The sequence below is a fragment of the Chamaea fasciata genome, unplaced genomic scaffold (genome assembly GCF_029207755.1).
Source record: "Chamaea fasciata isolate MVZ Bird 193981 ecotype frontalis unplaced genomic scaffold, bChaFas1.0.hap1 SCAF_9, whole genome shotgun sequence".
Taxonomy (NCBI): Eukaryota; Metazoa; Chordata; class Aves; order Passeriformes; family Sylviidae; genus Chamaea; species Chamaea fasciata.
Genome location: NW_027094094.1, coordinates 22,257,307 through 22,284,170, shown reverse-complemented (window position 1 = coordinate 22,284,170; position 26,864 = coordinate 22,257,307). Strand labels below are relative to the sequence as shown.

Below are 26,864 nucleotides of genomic sequence, written 5' to 3'. Positions count from 1 at the left end.
CAGCAAAGTAAAATTCAAGTAAAAGAAACAGCATTCTATAATAAAATAGTTACATTCAGCTATATTTTATATTTATTACCCTTTATTTATTTGTATCATTACTGCATCAAGACAATTTTACAAAAAGGAATGAATATAATCACACAACTTATACAAGTTCTTTGTCTCATAATTCAGAATAAATTGTTCTCATGCAATCATCTTCAGGAAACAGTAACTCTGTACCCTTTGATGTAAAGAAATAAAGACTAAGACAGTGCAAAAGCAGTGTAAAAAGAACTGTCTTTGGGAATTCTCTGCCTGGAGTTCTAAGCTGGGCACTAAGTTTATTAAAAAGAAAGGAAAACATCACAGCTTTTAATTAAAACTGACAACCTCAAAATTCAAGTTTCCCAGTGCTTTCCCCTTTCTACTGTGTTACAAAAATAACAATACTAAAGTAACTTCAATGAATTTTAAGAATATATCATGAAAGGACTTGAAGAGATACCTCCCACAGAGTCTACAACATGTATTGTAGCACCATTCACCAGGCAGAACAATTAACAAATCAACTTATTTCATTCACCCTCTCCCTCACTGGAGATATTCAAGAACTGCCTGGATGCAATCCTGTACCATGTGTTCTGGGGTGACCCTGCCTGAGCAGGGAGGTGGGGCCATGTGTCCCTCTGTGGTCCCTTCCAACCTGACCTATTCCGTCATTCTGTATTCACCCCTGTACTCTTCCCAGACTGAGACTACCAAAGGCTAAGTAAAGAGTTTCTAAAATGAAACAAAAATTGAAAATTTTGTTTGTATTACTGAGAATTCAATAAAAGTATAAAGGTAATGCTGTAGTACTTGGGACCAAATTAACAATAATCTTTGCATTTTTCAGTTTTGAAATAAATTTATAAAGAGTATGTGAATTAAAATCTAAGAAAATGAGATCTAGAGTTTGCAGGCACAAATGAACAAAGAACAATCCTTTATTTCTTGCCATCCCCACTGAAATACTCCTAGACAAATAAGCATTCTATGTTACATGCCTTCTCCCTAACATGCAACCTTGGATAGCACGTTTTAATAAATTAGCAAAATACTTTCATTCTAATTTTGAAGGTATGTGGAATCACCATTGTGACAATACGGAGATATCTCTAGATATCTATCACTCCTGACAGCTTTTTAACTAGGCATTCAAAAGTTCAGAAGTATTAAAGAATATAAAAATATCACATCTGGGGAATCTTCAAAGACTTAAGCATCAAATCAGTGATCTCAGTGATAAAGGCAGATGACAGGTGACTCGAGTAAAAGAAAGAATGGTAATAAAGTGACTACAATGGACAGTTTCATAATTTATCATGGCAAGAATAGGAAAAGCACCTTTCTGTGGCTCATGCAGTGTAAACCCTAGAGTTACTCAGCAACTTTAGCTGGGAAGTAGAACAATACTCAAAAACCTTGAGGCAGGCACTGTGGTGACTGAGTTATGGATGTCTCTGGGCAGACACACACACTCAGTGATGTAGCATGGAATGACAAAGCACCAAAATCCTTGACAAACTGCCAATGCAACTGACTCCTTAACTTTGAATGACTGCTCAAGTTAGCCAAATCTGAATGCTTTAAACACCTTTCCATTCTGTTGTATCTCTACATTTTAAAATGTAACAATTAACAGGATCTCTGGAATTGTCTCTGTCAGTTCCAGACAAGAGATAAAGTAGCATTTCTCCTGTCAATTCTGTTTGGTTCTAAATTTTAAAAAGAGTAAACTTCATTCTGAAGACAATAGAAACAATTTCAATAATTTTACATCTTGAAATAACTTATGAAGGTTTCCAGGAATATTCTTTTTGGAATATATATTTGCAGTCATCAGCATAATTCAGTTTAAAAGAGTAACTTGAAAGGGATAAACCTGACTTGAGAAATAAATTCTAATCTGATTAGAAAAGATGCTTAACCAAATATCCAAACTACAACTTCGCCACTAAAAAGCTTCCATCCCTTTGATTTAAACATCTAAGAACTCAGAAAAAAAAAAAAAAAACAACTTTTCCTACTTAAGATAAAAATATTCAGATTTTATTAAAAGGATTCAAGTAAGTTCTGTAGTTAAATGGAAAAGAAAGCATTACCTTTAAAAGAGGCTAAGGGCCAGTAAACTCTGATCCACCACATGGATCTAGAACATTCTTTAGATCTGAGTTGATATATAAAGGCTTCATCACCTCAGCGCAAGATGGTTTTGTTGCACGATGAAATGGAACAGAATAAGGAAAAGTCAGTTTACTTTAGTGCAAGCAATGGTTACTTAAGATTGGGTAAAAAAAAACCCTCTGAACAACAGCAACAAACACAAATGAGTGGAAACATAATGGAACTACCATTATTCAGAGATCTTCTCAGCCTGGGAATAGTCTTATATTCATAACTCCTGAAACACTTTGATTGACCTCCAGAATTATGTCTGCTGGAGTTGGCAAAAGATAACAATTATAGGGCGGAACAAGAGGAATTATAAACTGTGAAGTATATATTTACAAATTACTGCTACTTTGCATATTGCTACTAGTCTTAATTCTAACAGAATTGTATGCAACCCATTACTTAGGGGAGTCTATCATTTTTCCCCCTCTTGTGCTAGCAATGCTTTAAACCATAGTGCAATTAATGTAATTAAGTTATTAATAAAGATTGAAGAGGTTGAGCATCACATAAAATACTTAATTTTGTGTATCTTTAGCTGAGTGACTGTTTAGGTTTGTAATTCAACTGTCAGCCAAATTATGTGCAATTAAGCCACGGCAGAGATCTCTTTTAACCAGTGATAATGTCAGACAGATTCATAGTTCTGGGTGGTGGGTGGTAAAACTGCCCACCCCTTTCTATCTGTTGTATTTTCCTACTATGCCTTATTCATGCACTGCATGTATGAGTGTATTCATACTTAGCATTTCTCTCTTAGTGTGTAATGCAGAATAGGAGGTTATGCTGCAGAAATAAAACGTTCTGAATTTACCCAATAATGAAATGAAAGAACTCTTCCCCTTCTGCAATTTATTCTGTTGCTGTGGTGATCAGAACACCAGTGTGAAACTGCTCACTGTCTCATTGTTCTACTTCTTCACTCAACATGTCTATAAAGCTACTTTTAGAAAAAAAAAAATACTTATTCTAATTCAGGCAGGTCATGCATTGAAGCCTATAGAACCTGGAAGAGATTGGCATTATTTGCTGTACAGATAGTCCTGGAGCTGAAAACTGATGCCAAATCTACCTGAGAATCCTGGATCAAGTTCTGGCCAGGGCACAAGAGCTAGGGTAGTCTGTTGGTGTAATGAAGACAACTTGTGCACTTCCCAGTCATTCTAATGACCTCCTTTAGGCGAAGACTTGCCTTTATGGGCATCTTGAAGGCTGCTCCTGAAAAGTGCACACATACTTAACACTGTCACCAGCACTGGCCCGCATCCCCATCTCATCCAGAAGATTTTCTGTACTTTTTACATTAGTAGTTGTAACTGGAAATATATGGATCAAGTCAGTAATGCCTAACAAGTGTTAAAACCATTTAAGGTGTATCTTGTACAATCAAACCTTGAAGGCAGCTGACATTAGGCCATGCCCTGCCTTCCAGACAGTCAGGGTCACAGACCTCTCCATATTTATCAGCTGCATCAAGATGTCATAGGGCAGACAGGGCATGCAGACATTTTAAAGAAGTACAAAAGCAAAGTGTTCATATTATGAATGAAACTGATGATTTATATTTGTGGTCTTTCTATTGAGCCCAGATTTATGACCATATTCTTCTAATTCATTGACTCAAGGGAACAAGCCCTCATCTAGCCTTAAGAGAAAGACACACCTAAGTATGAGATCAGCATTTTGGGCACCTTGAAAAAAGTACCAAAGATAAAGCCTGTATTATTCCTATTCTTTTACACAGAGAATTTTGGTTCTTCCTGCTATAACAATAAAAGCAATTTTCCAATTCACAAATAATAACTTTCTACACAGTTGCAAAATGCTGTGGAGAACAACCGTCAATATCCCAGCTGTTCTCTGCTGAATTTTACTGAAAGTAAAATTGAGACTAGAGAGTAAGCTAACTTAGCCACTTATAATGTACTTGTAATAAGCCATGGGTTTAAATGCAGCAATACTGTCAATTACTGCAGAGCTCCCCAGACTGCTAAAAATTCTTCACAGGTTTTGTCTTTTCTAGAGATGAGGAACATTTTTTATCTACATTTACCATGACAGACACAAGGTATAAACACCTTTCCTTAATAACAAGGGAAAAGTCTTTGCCAGGCATCATTTGTATTTCAACCCCAAGAGAGATACTTTCTGTTTATCTTTTATTTCAAGTTACTAAAGACTGGGATATTTCAACTCAAAGTGACTTCAGTATGGATATCACGTGGAGTTCATGAAGAACATCTTAAATAAAACTGTGTATCAAATTTTGAGAATATCCTTTTTATTCAGTGAGAAACACAGTGAACCTTTACCTCGTTTAGTGTCTTGTAATCATAAAAGGTTTATGAAACACAGTGTGGAAAGCTGATTTCACTTTTAAGGCCATCACTAAGAGCACTTTAAGCTAAAAAGCCCCCAAACTTTCTGCCCACCCCCACTATTCCCATTAAAGGCTCATGAGGCGTACTGGACAATAAAATCAGTTGGAGATGTCCTTGATCTTTCTGTGGCTTTTATAGAAGCCAGATGGCTTGGCTCTGGAACATCTCATAATTTAGTGAAATGAAAAATTAAAGGAAGAGTTCAGAATTAGCAAAATTAAACTGCATGAGTTACCAAATGTCAAAACCACGCAGGTTTTTTTTTTTTTCTTCTTGAATGTTACATATACTGCAGGCTATCAAATAAGCTCAGAGAAAAAATAATAATGGGCTGAAATTGTATATTTCAATAGTTCTGAACAATGTGTTTGACAGCCAGAAAAACTTGCCAAAACTATTTTATTCCAGTTAGGCATACTTTGTTCAATATGCCTTCCAAGCACAATAGCTACATTTTGTATTATTTTGCTTCAGTCATCCCTTGTGCTGAAGACTGAAGTGCTGCTGACATGACTGCAGAATCACAAATATCAGGATAATAAGACAATTTGTAGGACTACACTATGTGAATACAGAAATAAAATAATCTGTATAAGACTAGAGCAAGGAAAGGGTGTTAAGGAGTCACAATTATCTAAATAAAGCAAATAATAAATAAAAATAAACCTTTGCAGACATATAAATCTTTTCACCAAGGAAACTGAGAACATTTCTTGTGCACTCTCCATATCCTGGGAGATATATATTTATGCTGAAAACTTCTTCAGTCAGAAACTCAAACTGAATCCTTATTTCATCATGTGTCTGTGGAAGTCACAAGGTTTTTTAGGTTCTGTATTTTGTTTCATTTTTGTTCAGCACCATATTAACAAACACATGCCTTTCTCATGCTATCAAAATTATTTAATAATTATTCCCAAGACAGAGAGCTTGTTATGACTCCTTTATTTACTCTACAGTTCTGTTACTTGTCATATATTGGTGTCATGTTTGAATTTCATTCCTGCCCTCCAGCTATATCCCATGTGATTTTCTCTAAGATCTTGTGGTGGTTATTGAAGACTCTGTTTTCAGAGAAAACACTAGCCCTCAGTTTTGAAGAATTGCTTGAGGTGGAAAAAGAATTTGAATTATACCCTGCTAAAACTGTCATCAAAGTGAATTATTACTGTTTACAGTTATGTTCATTAATTTTACCTATATCCATCCATCTAGATAATATACATAAAGACAGAATGCACATAAAGAGACATTCTATAAGAAGATGCAAAATAAAATAAAATAAAATAAAATAAAATAAAATATTAAAATAAAATTTAAAACCCCTCACCAATTACAAATGCCAGGATTAATGCTGCTTGTGCAAGTGCCACTGAAACCTTCTTTTTACAACTACTCTTCGCATGACAGCAATATTAGCACATCTATTAGCAAAGCACAGTAGTAGAAAAGTTTTACACCTTTTGGCTCAGGTTAATACCAGAAATACAAGAAGTCACTCTCATTGGTAATGTACTCAGTCATTCTCTGCAGTAATGTACTTCATGTACATTCCCTATCTCCAATTGCATCATGCTACAACCTAGCAAGACAAGAAGAATGTATGAGCTGGACATAAGATGAAATGCACACACAAAGGAAAAATTGGTGGAAGCTATTTCTAATGTTACACAAACATTGAATACTTAATTTCATCACCTAAAAAAAAAAAAAATACTAGTGTATGCAATTTCCTGAACTAAAAAAGTCAAATCAGATCCTATAACACTGATGTGTTGCAAAGGTCAAAAATAACCCTGACAATCATCATCCTGATGTGCACAGAAGTGCTCTGCTATCACCAAAAAACATCTGTCACAACTCAATCAGCTGACAAAAATAAAAACCTCTAAGAATAAATTAAAGAGTAAACTCTTTGTCAAGCTTTGCCTCACAGGAATCCAATAATAAACTTAAGACAGTATTACACTGTGACTGAAACATCAGTTTCTGCCAATGTCAAGTGATGTCTCCAACGTATGCAATTAAAACTAGCATCAAAGCAATTCAGTGGTAAATACAATTAGACAAATTTATCTTTTTTTTAATGATCCCAGTACCTAAGAAGTTCAGGGGTTAACTATCCCTACAAAGCATTATTCAGCAGATTTCTCTCCACCTCAACCTGAGAAATATTTATTCTATGTTATATGCAGCAAGCTAAATATTTCCAAGACTTAAAAAGTGTACTTAACTCTGAAGATTCTGACTTAAATGTACCCCAAAAAAGGACAGAACCAGATAAAATTTTGGGTATGTGCAAACCCAAATTCCCCCACTGAATAGTATCTACAGTTCAGTGTGACCAGCGAGAGAATAGGATGCCTAATGCTCTGCATGACCTGCACAGGAATCTGCACAGCTACAAGGTGACTTGCTACATCCTCTGAAGCGACTTGTTCCCACAATGCTGGGACCAGAACTGGTCAATTTTATTCCATCCACTGCTGTTAGTTTTCCATTGTGCAAAAATCCAAAGTTCCTAAGAGTAAGCGCTGCCTGCAAAAGCTCATGGGAGGGAAGGACACAAGCTGCACTATGTATAAAACATGGCATGGACCAAAAAGTCACATTTAAAAGCCTTTCTTCAACATTCACAGTGCTCAACTCTTAGTGTATTTCACTGTGCCAATCCAGCATTTTATAGTAAGGATCCTCTGTTCCAAATCCAAAATCTGGTCACATACATCTCTTCAGCTGATAATACTAACACTTCTAAAAGGTAGTGATTTAGAAAGGAAGAGAGATTTTATCTTCGGTTATCAAAAAGTTATATCCATGTTTGCAACTAATTTTGGGTAAATATGACATGATAGGCTTGGTATAATTAACTGATGAAGTGAATTATTTCCTTTTAGGTTTTAAAGGTTTTATCTATCATCTGTTAGTCCCGTTAAAAGATTTTCACATGCTTCTGAATAACTGAAAGCAGTTTTTGTTTTTTTTTAACCTGCTAATAAATAATCAAATGATAAACTGCTTATTGTCAAGATTTCACATCTATCTAACATCAGAACTAACAGTTGTCTAATTTAAGCCTAGATCCTCAGTATAGCCATCAGGTAAAAAATTAAAAGTCACTAGGTGGCTTAGCTATAGGGGGTTTTTTTTGTGATTTGTGACCTACAAACTAGCTATTTTTTTTTCTTCATAAAAAGTCATCTTCTAAAAAATGTGTACTATTCATTTCATTGTTTCCTCATTTGACCAAGCATATTTCTAAGAAGGAAAACTGATAAAAAGTAAAGAAACCCACACTACTTTGTCTAAAGCACTCCTGCTTGACTTCTCATTTTTAATCATTTTTATCAAGCTGACTCTAAAAGAATATTTAAAGGATAGGAAAGGTGAAAATCACATTGAAAAGGAAATAATAGCAAGTACTGAGAAAAGTAAAGATATTATTCCTCAGGTTCAGGCCTTCATTTCCTAAAAAATAATTTCTTACAAAATCAGCTGAAAATAACCTGCATATTTACAAGGTATACATTTACACTATAGACCAGTGCCTGTGGGAGCTGTGAAAAACAAACCAATAAAAAAGAGACTGAATTATTTACTGTAGAAATATGATTTTCATAAAATATACTTGCTTCTGTTTTGTAAGTTTTTTCCCACCTCTGAAATTTTATATGGATTTTAGCATATTCACATTCACAGCATAAGATTAACATTATAAAATTTAACAGTGCTGAAGCAGGCACTGTAGTCTTGAAGGTTAATAATTCATCAAGTACACAGCATAACATCCAGGCAAATTTTGGGGTGGTTTTCCTTTCTTTAAAAAAACAAGCATATGGTTTTATTTTCAAGCTTTTTTTCTGTCTTAGTTTAAAAAATTTCCAAGCTCAGTTGCCAGTATGTTTACAGAAAAGTTTCCTCTCAAGTGCTAGGGAGAGGAAGCTTTACTTCAACAGGGTATTCAAAAAAAACAACAACCGAAAAAACATCAAAAAGAACAAGAAAAATGCTTAACATAAAATTCACAAACTTTGACAAAGAACTGAAATCAAAATACTTCAAGGAGTCATTGCAAAAATTAGGGAGAGGCAAAAGCCTCCACAACAGCCTTGCTGTGGACTTCCCCCTTCCATAAGGTCCAGATTTATGAAAGGTGTTTGCTTTTGGTTTTGTACTCCTAATGGAAAACTTACTGCACTTCATTCTGAAAATTCTGTTTTGAATTGATAATAAGCAAACAATATAGTGACAGATATAAGAATAGAGCTATTTGATTTCACTAATCCAAAGAACTTACTGAACAATTCTGATACACAATGAGACAAACTGGCATAACAGAAGAGGGGCAAAAGGGATTTAATACTACATTCAACACAGGAAGACATTATAGTCAAAGGTTAAGTCAATGATTAGAATTATTCTTAAATATTCACAAAGGATGCGTCACACTGAAAAACAAGTGAAAATTACACTACATTACATATGATCAGAATATTTTAATTTAGTTTTCATTCTGAAAATGTTTTCCAGTTACAACTACCCCTCAAAAAAATCTGTTTGTTTTGGGTTTGTTTGTTTGTTTTCTAATTTTATTTTGCAAGTAATTTTTTGTTTTTTAATTTGCAAGTAGCACACAATAATTTAATAAAACTGCCTCTTGGCTGTGTGACACTGTGGGCTGAGCAACAATACGCCCGTCCATTAGGGTGTGTTTCTTTAGCTGCACTAATGCATAAATTACTATCCATGTCAATGCCCCATGCATTAAAGGTTATTGTGACAGTAATCCAATTCAAAGGTGCATTACTTTTCTTTAAAAAAGAGCTTCTATTGTTATTGTGATAAAAGAAAAGTTGCTTTCTTAATGAGATTTTGAAAAGTGAAGAGTAAGACAGTTAGAACTCTGAAGTTGAAACTGAATGTCAGAAAGACCAAACCTGTGACTAAATCCATTTCAACTAATTATTAAAAGAAAACTCTTCATTGTTGAATATCCTGAACTGTAAGCATAATCGAACTCATTAACAACAAGTTCTTACTGAATTTCCAGGCCAGTCTCCATCTAAGAGAGCCAAAATATTTTTCATATTGAAATTCACAACAGAGCTGTATGAACAAGTTTAAGAAGTTACCAGTATGCCTCCACCATAGGGAAAGGGCGGGTACCTCCAGAAGTCCAGCCTCTGTTTTTCTTTAGCATAAACAAAGACAACACTGTAAGAATAATTTCTTTATGTTATTCTAGTTTTGCATAAGGAACCTTACAAGCTTGAGAGGCACAGACCTGCCATGATCTGCTGATTCAGTGCTGGAAAACCAGAACGCAAAACTCAGTTCTCTGTGATAGCAATGAACAAATGATTTGGCACAACAAAATGATCATAGAAGACAAATTATTTGCAGGAGATATAAAAGCTGTGTGAAAATCAAAGTAACAAGATAACCTTTCACTTTTCACAATGGTTCTTTCCTGTCAGACCACTTTCACAAGGATCAAAGGTTAAATTCCAACAACCAAGTCAAACTTCTAAACAAATTTTCAGCAATTTTCATAGGAACATTCTAAGAGAGTAACTTAATAAAACTAACAACCACTTTTGTGATCTCAGTTCCCAAGACTCAAATCACATCCTTTCCTACTCAACCACATCTATCTAATTGGTATCTCACTGCAGTAAATTCAGAGTTTTAGAAGCCTCACCCATTTAATATTTGCACTCCATTTCTGAGATAGTTTACCATGCACCTACAACTGAGGCCATTAAAATTATTGTTTTGTTCAATTAGTTTTTACTTCTTCGATCTTATTGCAGAAAATTCCCCATTGCAGGAAAATATAATTGCCTTCCTCAGAAAGCTGACAAAAAGAAGTCTGGGTTTCTTTGGTAATGATGGTATCATTCATGAGTATCATAATCCTAAACTGAGAGCTCAGATCTGTTTTACATCCAGACTCAATTGATGTCTTTGGAGAAGCAGCCACTGAATACTCACACCCTGGTTTGGTTTGTGTGGCTTTTGGCTTTTTCTCTCCCAAAACAAAAACCAAACAGGCCAGCTGACTAAGAAAAAAAAAAATCCCCCAAGAAACCCACCAAAACAAAACAAACAAGCAAACAAACAAACAAAACCCCAAACAAACCCTCTGATGACAAAACCTGGATTGCTAAATTTTGAAAAAAAAATATCTTTTTACCACTGATCTGGGGATATGGTCTTGAATTTACACTTCTTAGGCTCCTCTCAGTGTAAAGAAATGCCTTTTGAAATGTCACAAGTGACAAAAAGCAAGGTACTAAAAATTATAGGAGGGAGCTGCAAACCATGTGGAAATAACTTCTTTTGTAGAAATTATTTATGTAGGCTTTTTTTTTTTAGTAATTCAATAATGACATTGTTACCAATTCATGTTAACTCTTTCAACAGCACTTAACTGAAAAAGAAAAAAAAAAAAAACCCACTTTTCTAGTTGCACACATTACTCAAGTTCAGGAATGTATCTAGCCTAACTGTATGATTATTTCATTAACTTGAAAAATAATACTCAGTTAAAAGTGTGCTTACAATTATTTTTTCATGCAAGTATTTAATCTAAAATTAGATGGTGGGGACAGGGCATGCAGGGGAGGAAGAAAAGAAGTGCTTAGAGGGGTGGCAGGAGTGAGAGAAAGAGAGAGAGAGAAAAAAAAAAAAAAGACATTGTCTGTAGAACAGAAGACATTAAAAAACAGAGCTGAGAAAGAGATTCCAAAATTGTTGAATTAATTCTGCTCTTCACTGTTGTAAAGCTAGTTAGCCTGTCAGTTCAAAGACCCATTCTCCCATTCCTTTAAGTCCCTGGGATGGGTAAACCAAAAGCTGGATAATTGCTACTGACAGAGACACAGTCATGGGATTAGACCCTGCTAGTACCATAGAGGAAAAGCACTACTTGCACACTGCTCAAGTGTCTCTTGAGAAACAGATGTTGAGTACGTTTAATTCAGTGTTCTCATTTCCCCATTAAAGGTGCATCCTTCACCAAGGCCTGAACGTAAGGGGCAGAGAACTGGTGCAGTTTTCCTTGAGTGTATTTTTCAGTCATCACCTACTCATTTTTTTCCTCAAGACAAGCACAATTAAGTTATTAGCTCCTGAGAGGGTTGTGTGAGGAAAACAGCAACATCAGAAGATATTCTGCAGAAGAGTGACCATCAATTAGCAATGCCAGGTAACATGCACAAAAGTTTGAAACTCCTGACAGCACAGGTGCTCTTATCATCTGAGAAGGAAAACTTCTTCCTACTAAGAAGCAGCCCAGAACTAGGAAGCTGAACATAAGGAAAATGCAGCTGTCAAAACATGTCTACTACTGACTTACTACATAAAGAGAAATGTGCAAAACTAGATATAACCAACATATTACTCTGGAATCCAAAAAATACAAAAAGAGTATTTCTTCCTGAGTCTAAGTGTATTTTGTTTATAAATTGTTCTTTTACAAATGTATGTTAATATATTTGTGTTAATGAATATAATGTTAATGAATAACCACCTTTTAGCCAAAATTGTTATGTTTGCACACTTTATACTCTATAATCTCTAGTGCACATCCATATGGAGGCACTTGTAAAAATTTTGCTTTTACAAAATTTTTTGTAAATACAAAAAATTGTATTTTGTAATACAATTAAACTAGAAAACACTGGTGGAGTCTACATCACATTTGTGTAGCAAATAATAATTTAAAGCAGGGGGGTATCTACACACCTTTGTCTAAATGTTGAAAGATAGATGTAAGACTTGCAAAAGTAAGAGGTATTTTGAAACAAAGACCTTTTCTACAATCTCATACACCAGTGCTGAATATTCTGTGGGCTCAGTGAGTTCAGTCCCTGAGGTCTTCCCTTGAGACACTTTGAACCAGTGTCTTAGACTGGTGACCACAGCTCACTCAGAGCTGCGTTACAGAAGCATTAAGGGTTGTACAATTTTAAATATTACAGGAAATTATGTCCCCGTTTCCATGTCCATCTAAAGCTGTGATACTCACCAGCCTTTCAATGAGTCATTACAACGCATCTGTCTTAAAAATGTAATACATGGCATTCAAAAGTATCATCTTAATTCAATGTTAAAAGGTCCCCCACCTGCATCCCAATGGATCTTGATTCCTTTATCCTGGAATCACATTGTCTCTATGGAGTGAGGTCTCTCTCCCTTTTAAAGCTCAAGACAGCAGCACCAGTGGTTCTGTAGGCCAAACAATTTCCTCTCTCAGAAAAAGCCTTCTTCCTTGAATCACTTATGAAGACTGGCTTTTTGTCTTTTCATTTTTCCTCCTAGCAGCCTCTCCACCATGCTTATTCCTGATGCAAACTCCTTGTTTGCTGTTTCTTTCATTCCTTGCCTTCCTTAGCTTATGCTTAGATGAGTTCCACAAACCCTGCCCTTTTATAATCATAAATCACATGAAAATATAAATCTCTCATCTGTTGGCTAACACTCACATGAAGCCTTTTATTTTCTCTTTATTGCTAGTGCTGAAAAGACATCCAGATCCTGGTAGGAAATGTTTATATACAAAATGTGCAAACAGCATAAGAATAAATACAATACTTTAACTTTGTGGACTGAAGCTTAAGAAAATTGGAAATGCAGTAAGAATGGATGTGAGTGTATAATCACCAAACAACTCAGCAAAATGATATATTTAAGATGACAGGAAATCCAAGAAAAAGGTTTTCAGAGGGAAATAGACACAGATCCAAATGCGGTTGTGCAGGGATCACTATCCCTTCACCCTTCCATGTCACTCTTCTGTGTACTCTATCATCCACTGGATTGACCTCTTCTGTATAAGTGAGTGTCCAACACTGTGCTGTAACCTTCAATTCAAAGGGTGAAGAGTAAGAAAACTTCTGGAGGCATTATACAAAGATATTGCAGTCCTACTTTTATATTTTGAGGAAGCAGCAGGGGAAAAAGGGGAGAAAGACAATTTACCTACCAAGTCAGGGTGCAGATTGTTGCAGGTGGTCATTGTAGTTCCCTGCATCAGCTGTATTCACTCTGAAGGCCCACTTCACTAACACTCTTAACCACATTATCACTTGAGTAACTCTTGTAATTTACATCTCAGAGCCCAGATCACAAGATTTCCTCAGCAAAACACCAACTGACTACATATGAATATGTTTAGTATCTTCTCATCAACATACTGGATGGCAATTTTCTGTAATGATATTAAAACAATCTTCCTATCATAGGTTATTTAGTGACAACTTAGAAAAGTTTCATCAAACTCTGCAGGAAAGGGGTCATACGTCTCTACCAAGCAGACATTAAGAGAGAAGCTTGATTCACAAAGTTCTTTAACTTGCATTTTTGTTCTTCAAATTCCCTACCATCTGGGGTCAGTGTTTTGAATAACTGAATTTCTTAAATGAATCAATGAACAGTTAACTGGTTTATTCTCTTGCATCAAATTTTCATCTTGGTCTTATTTCAAGAATGTCAGACTTACAGCTCCAAAGTGAGAATTTAAACCCACAGAAAATATTGCAAGCAACAGAACTGAGAAAACAGATGAAAATTTAGAGGGAAGAATAGGAATTCAAAGGATCTTATACATAAAGGCCAAAGTTCTACTTTCAGATGTTCAATGTGACAAATCGAAATAATAGAATCCCTGTGATTTGTTTAAAAGGCATAAAATCACTCTGAAGTGTGTGAAGTGAGCTGCTCATTCAATTATGACAATATTATGACTGAGCTTTAACAGGGTAAATTTTAAGATCAATAATTATATTTAAGGAACGTCCATAGTGACTTTTCCTAGGAAGTTCATACACACCTACAAAGGAAAAGAAATGCAACAAAATCTATTTAATTCCCCAGGTGATACAAATGGCTTGGGAAGTTTTGCTAAGTACCACTAAACACAGATAGATGCCCAAGAATGACACAAGATTCTGAAAACCTGGAATTGTTTTATCCAAGAATATTGCTTTTAGTAGATACTCCTAACATTAATTCCTTTCTATCAAAGTACTGTTAAGCTTTGGTCTTTCTCACACATTCAAACGCTGAGTACATCATTCATTTTCAGCTATCTCAAAAGGATAGCAGGAATACACGCACAGTTAGATCAGACTCCAGGGGAACACAAGCTTTTATGCATCAGTCAACGACTAAGAGATGAGGCTGAGTAGAAACTTTCCCCAGGGGCAGGTGATTTCAGTGACTGTCCTCTGAGGGGTTTCTCTGAGTCTCCAGGCTGGCTGGGGGCTGATGAGGGGACGGGGCTGTGCTAGGCAAATGTCTGAAGCATTTCTTTTCTGGGCTACAGCTACGCATCCACCTCCCCCAGCTCACACATCAGCGAGTTCTCCAGAACACATTTTCTGAAGACATACTCAAATCAAACCAGTTTCATACAGGATACTAGGTACAGCAGAACCTACAAGTAGAAAAAAATAGTGTATTTAATGCAGTGCAAATAAAACAGCTTATATAAAACAGCTACTAGAACTACAAATGAGTCCAAGACCAACCAACACCTCTCTTCAAAAATATAATAAATGTATTTAAAAATTATAATGTTCTTTCCATGTACAAATTTTCAAATTATTTATTACGGCTTCCAGTTGATATTTAAAATAAAGATAGTGTGAAATATTGCTGTGACCCAGACACATGTTGGATTTCAAGAAAGTCTTACCTGCAGCTTAATGTTTATGCAGCTTATCTAAGACTGACAATGAGCAGCCTACAAGGCTTTTTATACGACATGCTGAGAGCAATAAATGTTAAAGAATGAACCTCAGTTTTAAACATTTCTCACAGTATTTATTTGCTTTAAAATAAAAGTTTCAATATTGACAGTTTCAAATAATAGGGTATTTACACTCTGTTTTCATGGTTGTTTTTCAAAATAAGCAGCCCTTTTCCATTAACCCACACTCAAAACTTAGTTATGGGTAAGTTACTTAATTTCACTTAAGGTCAAAGATACACTGGACTAAATTATTGTTTCATTCATTATCCTGTAAATAACTGCAATTTGCTGAAATAAATCTTGGAGTTTTCCTGCCTATAATTAACTACTTCACAAATATTAAATACTGTTAAAACACATAAGACTGTAGTAGATTTATACAATAAAGATTGATTTTTTTTTCAGTGGTGCCAAAGAAGGTCAACTTTTAAAAAATTTTTAAGCAAAATATAACTTTCAAATTATTGACAACGAAGTTGGCATTATAGAAATATGGCCAAAACCTACAAAACAGTTCAAGAAAAGAGTTATATCACAATTTACTGATCTCATATGAAAAGCATTCATTACATTTTAAAGTGCAGTACTCTGTGCAGACCTGAATCAAGATCTCATGGAACTGCTCTGTACAATGTATTAGATCTTGTTCTCCTAAATGGCATTTGAACTATTACTTCAAGAACATCAAAAAGATTAAATAAAGATTAACTGAATAGACAAAAAGTTTTTTTAAAAAAATTACATGATGCAAAAGCCTCTGTGTCTTCAGGATATGAAGATATGAATCAACTCTTTTCACCTACTGCTGGAGCATGAACTGAAGAAAAGTCTGGCATTTTCTACACACAAGTATGAGAAGGATTACTACTGTGTTCAGTGAACCCTTGCCCACACATACATTAAGACTCTCAAGAGAAAAGTGGGTCACATTCTAATCATAAAAACACACTGACTTGTACAAGAAAACATTTTATTACCCTTTAAACTTTTGTTTTTGCAGCTGCAAAACAGCTTTATTAAGAGAGATAACACATATGTGATCGTCTGCCAGCGTGGCAGTGCCTGTGCAGTGTTACACTGTTAACACAGCCTCTTTTAAAAGATATGTTACTGAAATGGATATACACTTTTGGGGACCTCCTATCTCACACTGATTCAAAGGAGAAGAGTTACTAATCAATAAAATAGGTACATAGGATGAGCTCATGGATTCCTTAACAGTTTACTACTTCCAGAGCTGTAAATAGCACGTTAAAGGATTGTATTCTGTTTAGTTGTTTCTGCAAGCTAGGAAAGAACCCTGTATGTGAATGAAAGATTTAATAAAGTTATATATTAACCAATCACAGAATCTAAGCACACAAAGACGGGCCCAGCTCCTGATATCACGCTTCCTGAAGTAAACAGGACCACTTGTTTAATAAGAAACTTGACATAAAGCCCCATACATTGCAGCACTCTTTAAATATGTCTTTTACACAACTTTCAGGAAAAAAATAAGTCTTTTTAGAAGAGAAAGGCATATTTACATTGACCGGGATGTTCTGAAAGGCCTTAAAGGCCTTTGGTCAACAATTTCATGCTGCCTTTAAATCACTGCCTTGCATTCCACAGTGAATTAAAACTGATTCTCACCCCAAACCCTCGGCATCTCCACGATTCAAGAGTCAAATATTAATAGCAGGTATCGCCTCAGCACTTGTGAGGCAGCCTCAGGACTGCACACCTGCAGAACCCAGAACGTTCTTTCTGCCATGCACTACTAACGCCCATCTCCTTTAACAGCCTACAGAGACACATTCACCTTGCCACACACTTCAAATAGGTCAACTGACCAGGCATATTTAGGCCAGGCAGAAGGAGGTAAAAGGTCTCTCCTTGTCTTTCTCCCTTCCTTAAATGAAGGTCAATCGAACAAATATAACCCATTGAGGTTTCTACCTTCCTAGTATCAATTCAAGTGTTACATCAACTGTTAAATTTTCTTGTGTGTTTTCTCTGCACTTTGTCCACTTAACCCATATCTTTAATTGAAATTACTCTGTGACTGAGAGCAAAAGAGATTATCTGAGAAAAAACAAACAACAGAGAAAGAGAATTTGAGTTGAGGTATGTATTGTATTGTATTGAAAATGTATTTGACTTAAGCACTTTTCCATTGTAAGCAGGCTGAATTTTCTTTTCAGGCTAGGGAGCACCAAAGAAAAAACATTCTCTGGCTATTCAGGGAAAAATATAAGCATCAAAACCATGATACAGGATATATGTATTCCGCCTGATTTATTTAAATTGAAAAGGACATAAGTACATTTATAAGAATTGCTTTTTCTTTTGTATTTATCAGTCTCCTCAATCTTATCTCCATTACTGCCATGACAGAATAATTAATTTCAGTCAATCAATCATTTAAATAAACCTCACAGGTGACCTCAAAATAACACATAATCCACCAAGAACCAGTCACAACAACAATCTTTAAATTCCCTTGGAACGGAAAATTAAGTCAGCTATGTGTGGCTTGGGGCAACCTAAGCTGTAAATCTCCCTTTTCTGATCTCTTCATATGGATGAAAGAGCAGTACCCCTTTGGATTACATAGAATAATTATGTGTTCTAAAAACTCAGGGAATCAGGTTTCAAACAGCTTTAATCATGACCAATTAACTGCATCTTTTGCCACCCTGTAATTGTTCCACTGATGTCTAAAGAATCACTTAAGAAGCCAATCCTTGAACATTTAAGTTTATGGATACTAAAAGGCCTGTTTGTATTTGTCAACAAATCCAAACAGAGGCCCCTTGCTTGATTGAAAAAGTATCCACCTTCTCCCTCTGCTGCACACTTAAAAAAGGTGGAACAGGCTTTGAACACTTGAGCAGGCATTGTTCACATTCATTAATGTGAACACGTGGAAGGAACTGTGGATGTGGGTTTCACAGTTGCTTGGGCAATCACTCAGAGAATACAGGCATTTGAATAACCACTTCCTTCTTTGAGGATATAAATGTGTTGTACTGTCCTTGAAGCAGGAGTTACTGTCTTCAGCAGTACTGTCTTTGATATTTTGAAGATTGGCAGTAAGCTTTTTCTAGCTTTCTTACAGCAGCCTTCCCTTTGAAATTTCCCACCAACTCACTGCTCCCAACAGGAACAAGTGTTGATATTAAAAAAATGACATGATACCACGAGCTGCCAGACTACTACCACTAAGGGGTCAGTCTGAGAATCAGCAGATGACACAGCAGTAAAAATGCTGATGCCTTTTCTATACTACTACTCTCATCATTGCTACCCATAGCAGTGCTTCACCAAGGAGAAATTTTATGAAAACCTTGGTGTAGATAGCCACTCAGAGTTGCAACAAGATATATATAAAGTCATAACAGTGCAGGAAATGTGAAGCTCCTGAAATACAAAACGCTCAGCAGTATAAATCCAGAAGATAAACTGACTATAGTTTGTAATTCAGTTGAGCAATGAAGTTGTTCAGTAGACAAAAAAAATCACAGTAAAATTTACTTTTTTTTTTTTTTTTTTTTTTTTTTTTTTAATTACTCAAACAAAGCACCTTGTGCCCAAGGGCACCATACTTTGATTTAGGAACACTAAATTCCTGTCATCATACTCCCTAGCAGACAAAAACGACTAGGTAGCAAAGCTTTCAGAGCAAACCTAAAACGAAGGAAACTGCTCTCAAATAGACAGCAGCAGAGAAAATCAATCCAAACAAACAAGATGAATCCCACCTCTTCAAGACTGCTATTATCAAGCAGCAAGTAACTGAGCTGTTGTAAACTCAAGGATATACAAGACAAGGCAAGAATACACTATAAGCAAAGAATGGTAGAGGTAATAACTTATTAGACCAAGGGATATAGTTAGGAAAACTAGAGAAGCCGTTTGACATGCATATCATTCTTCACATCTGAAGCAGAATCAACAACATTTGATTTAAACACCAGTTGAGAAAAGCTGCTAGGAATTTAGCCAGATTATGCTAATCAGCTGGTAATTGAGGGAAAAAACAGTTAATATCTGTGGTGCAGAGAGGAATGTTAACAAGGCGAGAGTGCCTGGCTTACACATGCCTAAAGCCATAATTTTACCTTCCCTATTTGTCTGCTGCTCTAGGCAAGTAACTACTTTGCCTACAGCTTAAGCAAGCCTGGTGAGACAGCTGAACTAAAAACTGAGAAAAGATTCTTTATACCTTAATTAAAAATGTACTGAAATTTCAGCAGAATGAGCATGTTTTGAGTTGGCAGCAAGTATTTCAGGATCCAATACTGTACTGCCAGAGAGGCTCTGCCATGGTAAATAAACACTGTAGCTTTGACTGTACAACTTGGCTTTAAAGTGGCTCCTACCTGACACTGTAGGAAAACCTAAGGAAAGTCTCACGAAAAGTTAATTGCTTGAGGCCATTTGTCCTGAAACAAATGGGTTGATTGTAGCAGCTCCAAGCAAAGTTTAGGAGTGTGTTTGGGGTGTAGAACAATATCCATATGCTACGTGTAAAGCAAAGATTTCCTTTGCAAAAGCACCCTAGAATGCCCTTCTCCCAGCAAAAGCATACCTGTGTAGAAAGATGTTACTTTCTGGAAGAAGCCTCCAAGGACTTGTGTCCTAGAGCACAAGAAAGCATTATGTCCATTATCACCAGCAGTTTTCAACCAACAATGTAAAATTGAAACAAACCCACAAATTTAGTATGTTTTATCATCAATACCTACACAAACCTAATTAAATATCCACCCCAGTTGACAGGTTGCATGTGCAAGCATGTTTCAGAAACCACACATGGAGGCTATGCACAAAGGTCCTTTTGCAGCATCAGGCCTTTTTTATCTCCTACACAATGAAGAAACAACCAACCAAGTCCTAGACTGAAAGTCTCAGTGACTTTTACCTCCCCCTCTGGTGGAGAAGAAAAAGACAGTTTTATCTGTCTGAGCACAGCACAGCCTTGGATGTAAGGCAACTGTGATTTCTTAGGAAGAAAAAAATAATTTCACAAAGTACATATGATATCAGTGATACATATCACACACACACTTATCCCATGCAGATCTGTTACAAAACTGTACTGGTAACAGTTGTGAGTGCTTTGCACCATAGCCAAAGCTCCTACCACCATACATGATGCTATTTGTTCAGCCCAGTCACTCAGAAGCTGTGAAAAGATGCAGTCCAAATCTTAACACAGTTATGCCAAAAACCCAGCTCTATACATATATCTTTAATTTTTATTTCTAGTTCTGTGTTTGCTTTTTCTTTTTTTCAATGAATGAGATCAGCACAGCTCTTTACCAGGATGCTTTTCAAGTGTGCTTTAACTTTTTACTGTAGCAACTCCACCCCGAAAGGATGCAGTAAATAATTCTATATAAGAGTTGAGCAATCTTTTGTACCCTTCTTGGTGCAGAAAAGCAACTTTCATACAGACCAAGAGGTCCCTACTTACGTAAAATAAAACACTTGGTGTTTACTTGACAGAAACAGGTGATTCTATTTAAACTAGACAGGTTGCAATAAAACATTTGAGTCCCAATTGCTGACTGCTTACTTCTGCATTCCAACTACAAAATGTTGGTACCCTGATAGTCATTAACCACTTCTAATGCCTCAATGAATCAGCCATGCTGCGACAAAACGTGAAAACTACTACTTTGTTTCCCTATAAATGTAGATTGCAATACCCAAGACAGAAATAAACTAAACTATGCTGCTGGGCTGCACTTCTGAAAATTAAGTACTTCTGAGATGACTGAAATTCCTGTAACCTGTACTTTAGCTAAGCTACCACACTTCTCTTTCCACATTACAAGACTTCAAGGTTTCCACGGTTTTGATATTTGTCAGTGGGGTTCTCCAATGTCCCTAGATCATTTTCAAAGAAAAAAATCTTGTTTTGAATTATTCCAGGAAGTGAGTAACCTTTTGGAGTGATATTGCAATCAAAGCACATGAAGGCCCTCGAAAAGCAGCACAAGAGATACTGTGTTCTCAGGACCACGTACAAAAAAATATAATAAATAGAAGGACTGAGCTGTCTGGGCACTTCAAGAAGCATCCCTACTGCAGATCTGGACTGAATTACATGGGAGTGAAGATCTACTAATAACTTTTCAAGTGGCTCAAGACTATTGCTGCAGGGAGCCTTTCCTGCCCATCTGACTCACAATAAAAACATCCTCAGTGTAGTAAAAAATATTTTACACCTTCACACAGATTATTTTTTCTTTATAAAACTTCTCCTGGATATGAAAACTGAGACAACACCACTACTTCATACTAATATAAAAGGGATCTGTCTTAAAAATATCACCTCATCTGAGGGTATTTTTAAGAAGATGCTCATTGTATTTGTAAAAGTCATACAAAGTGTAAGATTACACAATGTATTTTGTTAAGCTGACAATAAATTCCATTTTCATGTTATACAACATAAGAACCATTGGTATTGCAGGACTGCACATATTTTAGTATTTCTGACTCTGAGGAAGCAGCAAACTTTCTTCTTTTTTTTTTTATTTAAGGGAGAAGGAGAAGCCTAAGCACATCAAATTATTAAATGCTTAGAATTTGAACTAGAAACAAAATTAACTTTTGTAAGACTTGGTAATTCAGATGTCCATGGAAGTAGGTAAACCTGAGGTCTGTATAGGAATAGCCCTTACAAAGGCAGAGAGAGAACAGAAGGAACTTGGTGTGTTTACAGACTTGCATTCTTTTCTCTGTGTCTGAACCTTCATTAATGACAATACGTATTTTTTACACTAAATGCAAAACTCAGACAATATGAAAATTAAATATTTCATACCTTGTCTACGGTGCATAGCTCCTAACCTGCCCTCAAGTTATTAGGCATAGACATTCAGTATATAAACATATCTAAATACAGTGTATGGTGAATCTTTTTTACAATAATATAGACCCAGACTATTCTGGCCTTATTAAGACTGATTATTCTTAAAAAAAACAGCAAACCAACCAAGCAACCAAAACAAACCACAGCTCTCTCAAAACATAACTCATTGTGACTGCAAAGACAAGTGGTGACTTTCCCAAAAAGTTATATTGTTTTGTATCTATAAAAACATATCTCTGTAAAAACATAAGTTTTCATAGAAACTGTACTAGGGCCTTTACCCACTTAAAAAAAAAAAAAAAAAAAAAAAAAAGGAACTGCAAAACCTTTGTCTATTTGTATAATTATTCACTGCAAAACCTTTGTCTATTTGTATAATTATTCACTCACTCATATATAAATTCATGTATACCCTTGAATGTAACATTTTGTCTACTCATTTATAGATATTAACTTAGTCCTGTGCTGTAAGCAAGATATTACCCCAGAGAAGAGAGAGGGCTAACATTAACAACTTCACAGGTTTAGAGTGCTTCAATTCCTAGCCTAATGTGAAGTAAGATATTACTGTATTTCTAAAGGTACTGAGTATCCATAATTCCATGCAGTTCACAAACAGATGCACAAAGACAGAAAAACTAACCTTCCATATCTCAAAATCAGGTAGCCAAAAAATAACTCATCAAAATTAGCAGACACTTTAAAATATAGGCCTCTGTGATTTGACTCTAATTAAATGGAAGTTGAAGTAGGAGCCAGGAGTAGAAGCCACAGGGGATCCTTTGATCTCAGTTTCTCAGACTCTGCTGCTTCTTGCACTACCACGTTCTTCCTTCACTTCAGCAAGTCTTATGCTGCTGCTTTAGCAGAAGAGTCAAATCAACTACAGGCATGTGGCTGGGAAGGAATTTTTGGCATCTCTACAAACATTCACGAATGGCATTATCTTCAGCAGATGAGGACTGATATTTTCAAAGTCAAGTCCTCCTAGATTTTTGGTCCACTGGACCTGAACAGTCCTTGTTTTTCTCTGAGTATTTTATACTGGTCAAGGGTACTTTAAATTGTTTACAATTACACAGTGGTACATCCAAAATATATGCAATATGGAATTTCAGAAGACAATAAATGAAACCTTAAAAAGCTGACAACATAGGTTATTACAAAGCTAACACTATAAATATAAAAATATTTGGAAGGCATTCATACTCTGCCTTTATAAATAATCTTTTCTCCTTCTGACACAAAGTCCTTTTCCAATATTAGTATAGACATTAGGCTCCTGAAAAACAAAAGGAATGTTTAGCTTGTGAACTTCAGACATGCATTTTAATAACTTTGAAGGGATGTGTGTAAAAGCTGTCTTAACGATCTCACAGCAAGGAAGATTCATATTTTTGTCTTCCTATGCCAAAAAAATAAACACACAAAAAAACCATACATAAACATTTTAACTAAAAAGAGTTAGTCAGAGAAATATACATGGGTTGTTAAGGAACTGTAACATAGTAATAGGGTACAAAATTTACCAGAAAGTTTACATTTCCTACAAAGGCCCCAATTCCAGTGGTAGGCACATTTTGTGTTGCTTCTACCACAGGAAATTGAAAACTGAGTTTTACTGAGCAGGTAAGGCTACATGAGTGTGCTATGGCAGCATAGAGTTGGCACAGATGACCCCAGATCATCTACTTTCCAATAAAAAGTTGCAACTGTAAAAGAAGGCTGAACAGAAACCTTTCAGGTACCTTTGCTCTCTCCAGACCTGAAAATAGATATAATTTTAAATCTAATTTAGCTGCCCTACACTATACAGGAGCATCTTAATGTGTTACAATAGGCACAAAATTATTCACAGCATCTCTCTGCTACCATTCAAGAAAATCAACCATTATTCTCAATCTGCTAATATAAGTGAAACTTAGTACATAATAAACATCTAATTAAATTACTTTCTGAGCACGTTTTCCACACAAAGTTATTTTTGAAGCTACTGACAGTATATACAAGGATTAAACACTGTGTATGAAACTGTAAGGTATTAATTTTGGAATGAATCTGTATAGGCTCCTTAAAAATATTACCAAATGGCTCAGCGATTTTCAAACCATTACTACATGATATGGAAAATTCAAGGAGATTGTTTTTTCTCAGAAGACAAAGATCTAACGATTAATAAACTATTTTTGCTTTCTTTATAAAGGGATTCTCATTAGAGTGGAAGAATATAACTTGCTATGAACATGCAACAGTGAGTCATAGCACAAGATTTTTCTACTCTTTATTATGATGTTTCTATACATTCAATTATGAAAAACATCAATGGATTTCCCTCTCAAGAAGTACATTAGACAGTCAGCATTCTTCTTTCATAACCAAAAAAAGCTATCTTTTAAGGATAAATGAACGACAAAACACTTTGAAATAAAATTTTTGGTAGTGCACCCACTTCTACTGTGCTAATCCATTGAAGAAATGTGAATTAGCTTCTTTTGTGAACACTATTGATTCTCCAGCTTCCAAAATTTGTGTTGTACATACAGGTGAAAAAAGCATTTTTTCAGATCAACAAGAGATTTGACAATATCTGTAACCTTTTAGGTAGTTAAAACAGAAAGGAATGCACACTCACCCCTGATATTAATGCATACTTCTGTAGATGTGCTTTACACTGTTGGCTTACTGTATACAATACTTAGAAATCTTTCTAACTCATTTCATCCTGAATACTTGGTAACATCTGCATTTGCGTATTTATGATATACCAATAAAATTTCTTTTGAAAGTGTTTTCCAGATGCAAAATAAGACTTCTGCTTTAAAAAATTTAGAAATGCCTCTCAGGATGTTTGAGAGTGTCAATTTGTTTAAACCCATACTAGCTCTGCTTTTTCTACTGTAAATATCTCATTAAACACGTGGCATTCAGTTTGGAACACTCGTATCATGGCCATGAAAAGGGCAACAAAAGTTAAGATAATGCTAGCCTACCGTATCTTTGCTCTGGAAGATAAGCTGTTGCCATGGTTTTGGTGATTTTGAATAACTATCCTTAAAAGAGTGATCATTGCAGCAAATGAAATGTCTTAATACTCCTCCCAAGCAGCCAGGTCCATTTGCTATAATTTTCCTTATTTGAAATTAAGAACATGTGTCCGAATGATGTTCCAAGCTCTGCCAAAAACATACGATAGCACAACTCAAAATGCCTGATGCAATGGACACAAACATTCTCCACAGCCAGAGGAGAACATGGGCTTATGACACACGATAACCACAGGCACCTTTAGACAGGGAAAGTCATTCAAGCAACCAACACAAAAAGAAGGATTCTCCTCCCAGTCATTCTGTTTGGAATAACTTGGGAGCAAAAAGGAGGAATGATAAAGTCTTCTAGCTTGTGGGGGTGGGCTTGTTATTGCCACCACTTTTTAAATAGGACACTCATACTATCAAGGGTCACATCTCTGAAAATTGACCTTTCTAGAGTGAGGTCTTCTTGGCTTTGACAGTGATGCAAAGAAAGGAACACTGCCTGACAGAGAAGGAGAGAAACCCCAATAAGCAGAGTTTAAATCTGATATTCTAACAGTTGCATTTCACAGCAGGAAATAAACCGTGGGAAAGAAAAAAAAATGCTCTGATATGGCCAACATTCATTAGAACACACTAGTAGGTGTTCAATGCAGCAGAAATACTGTCAGGTCTTTTACCACTTTACAGAAGAACATTTCTAAATTTATTTTGGATGTTCATTCTGGGATGCACCATAGCCCATATAAAGCCCTTTTGAATGACATAAGAGAAAGCAGTTCTGCTTATTATGTGAGACAATATTTTTAAATACTAACTTGTGGGCAAAATATATTGCTATAAGTGGTAGTATGTCTTATGTTCACAGAGACAGAATGGAATTTTGAGAGGAAAACCCAGTCCTTGGAAAGATATTAGGACTGGTGAGCTGCTTTTCTGGATTTAGTTGAAATTTCATCAGCGCTGTGGGTAACATTTCTAGTTTTGTAGCTGAGTTTTCAAACAATGAAATGTTCTTGTTTCACACAAGTCAAGGAGCTAAATCACTTTTAAAACTCTTAGCAAAAATAAGTGGTTTGAGCCAATGTTGCTCCAGGTAACACTCTCTGCTTTGGGACTAAAAATAAAATCGTTCATTCAGAATATAAGTGGAAAAAAAAGCAAGCTCTGCAGAGTTTTCAAAAATATTTCTTCCTTCTGGGTTTAAAGCTAAACTCACTATTTATGAGGAATCTTGGCAGAACATAAAAATTCGAAATAACACAGCTGCAAAGACTGTCAATTCTTTACCTTGTGTAAAATGATGGGTCTTTTGCTACAGAGATATTGGCAAGTTATTAAAGAATACAAGTATTAAAAACAAGTAAATAAATAATTCTGGTTTATACTCAATCACACAAGGCTTTTTGAAACATGTGAAAGGTACTTAGCATAATGGTCTGTAAACTTGTATGGAAACAAAATTGCTTGGCACTTAACTGGAACTGGCCAATGAATGGTTTCAAAACTCAGCTCAGGAATTTGGGAAAGACAGTGAAGTCAATGCAAAGTCATTTGAATAGGCTTTAAATCAGAACAGAAGTCAAAAGGATAGATGAGTAAACTTGATTAATTTCTTCATT

General features: G+C 35.6%; 1 protein-coding gene across 11 annotated transcripts in view; it reads right to left on the bottom strand.

Annotated features, from left to right (window-relative positions):
* Nucleotides 1-26,864, bottom strand: part of LRMDA (leucine rich melanocyte differentiation associated) — a 635,267-nt gene that overhangs the window by 159,918 nt on the left and 448,485 nt on the right. Inside the window, exon 6 of one of the 11 annotated variants that reach the window (XM_066191486.1) lies at nucleotides 14,875-15,021. The exons of the other annotated variants lie outside the window; for them this stretch is intronic. Within the exon in view, the coding sequence (XP_066047583.1) occupies nucleotides 14,983-15,021 (39 nt within the window). The 3' untranslated portion in view covers nucleotides 14,875-14,982. Of the gene's footprint in view, nucleotides 1-14,874; nucleotides 15,022-26,864 lie in introns of those variants that run through there. 11 annotated transcript variants of the gene reach the window in all.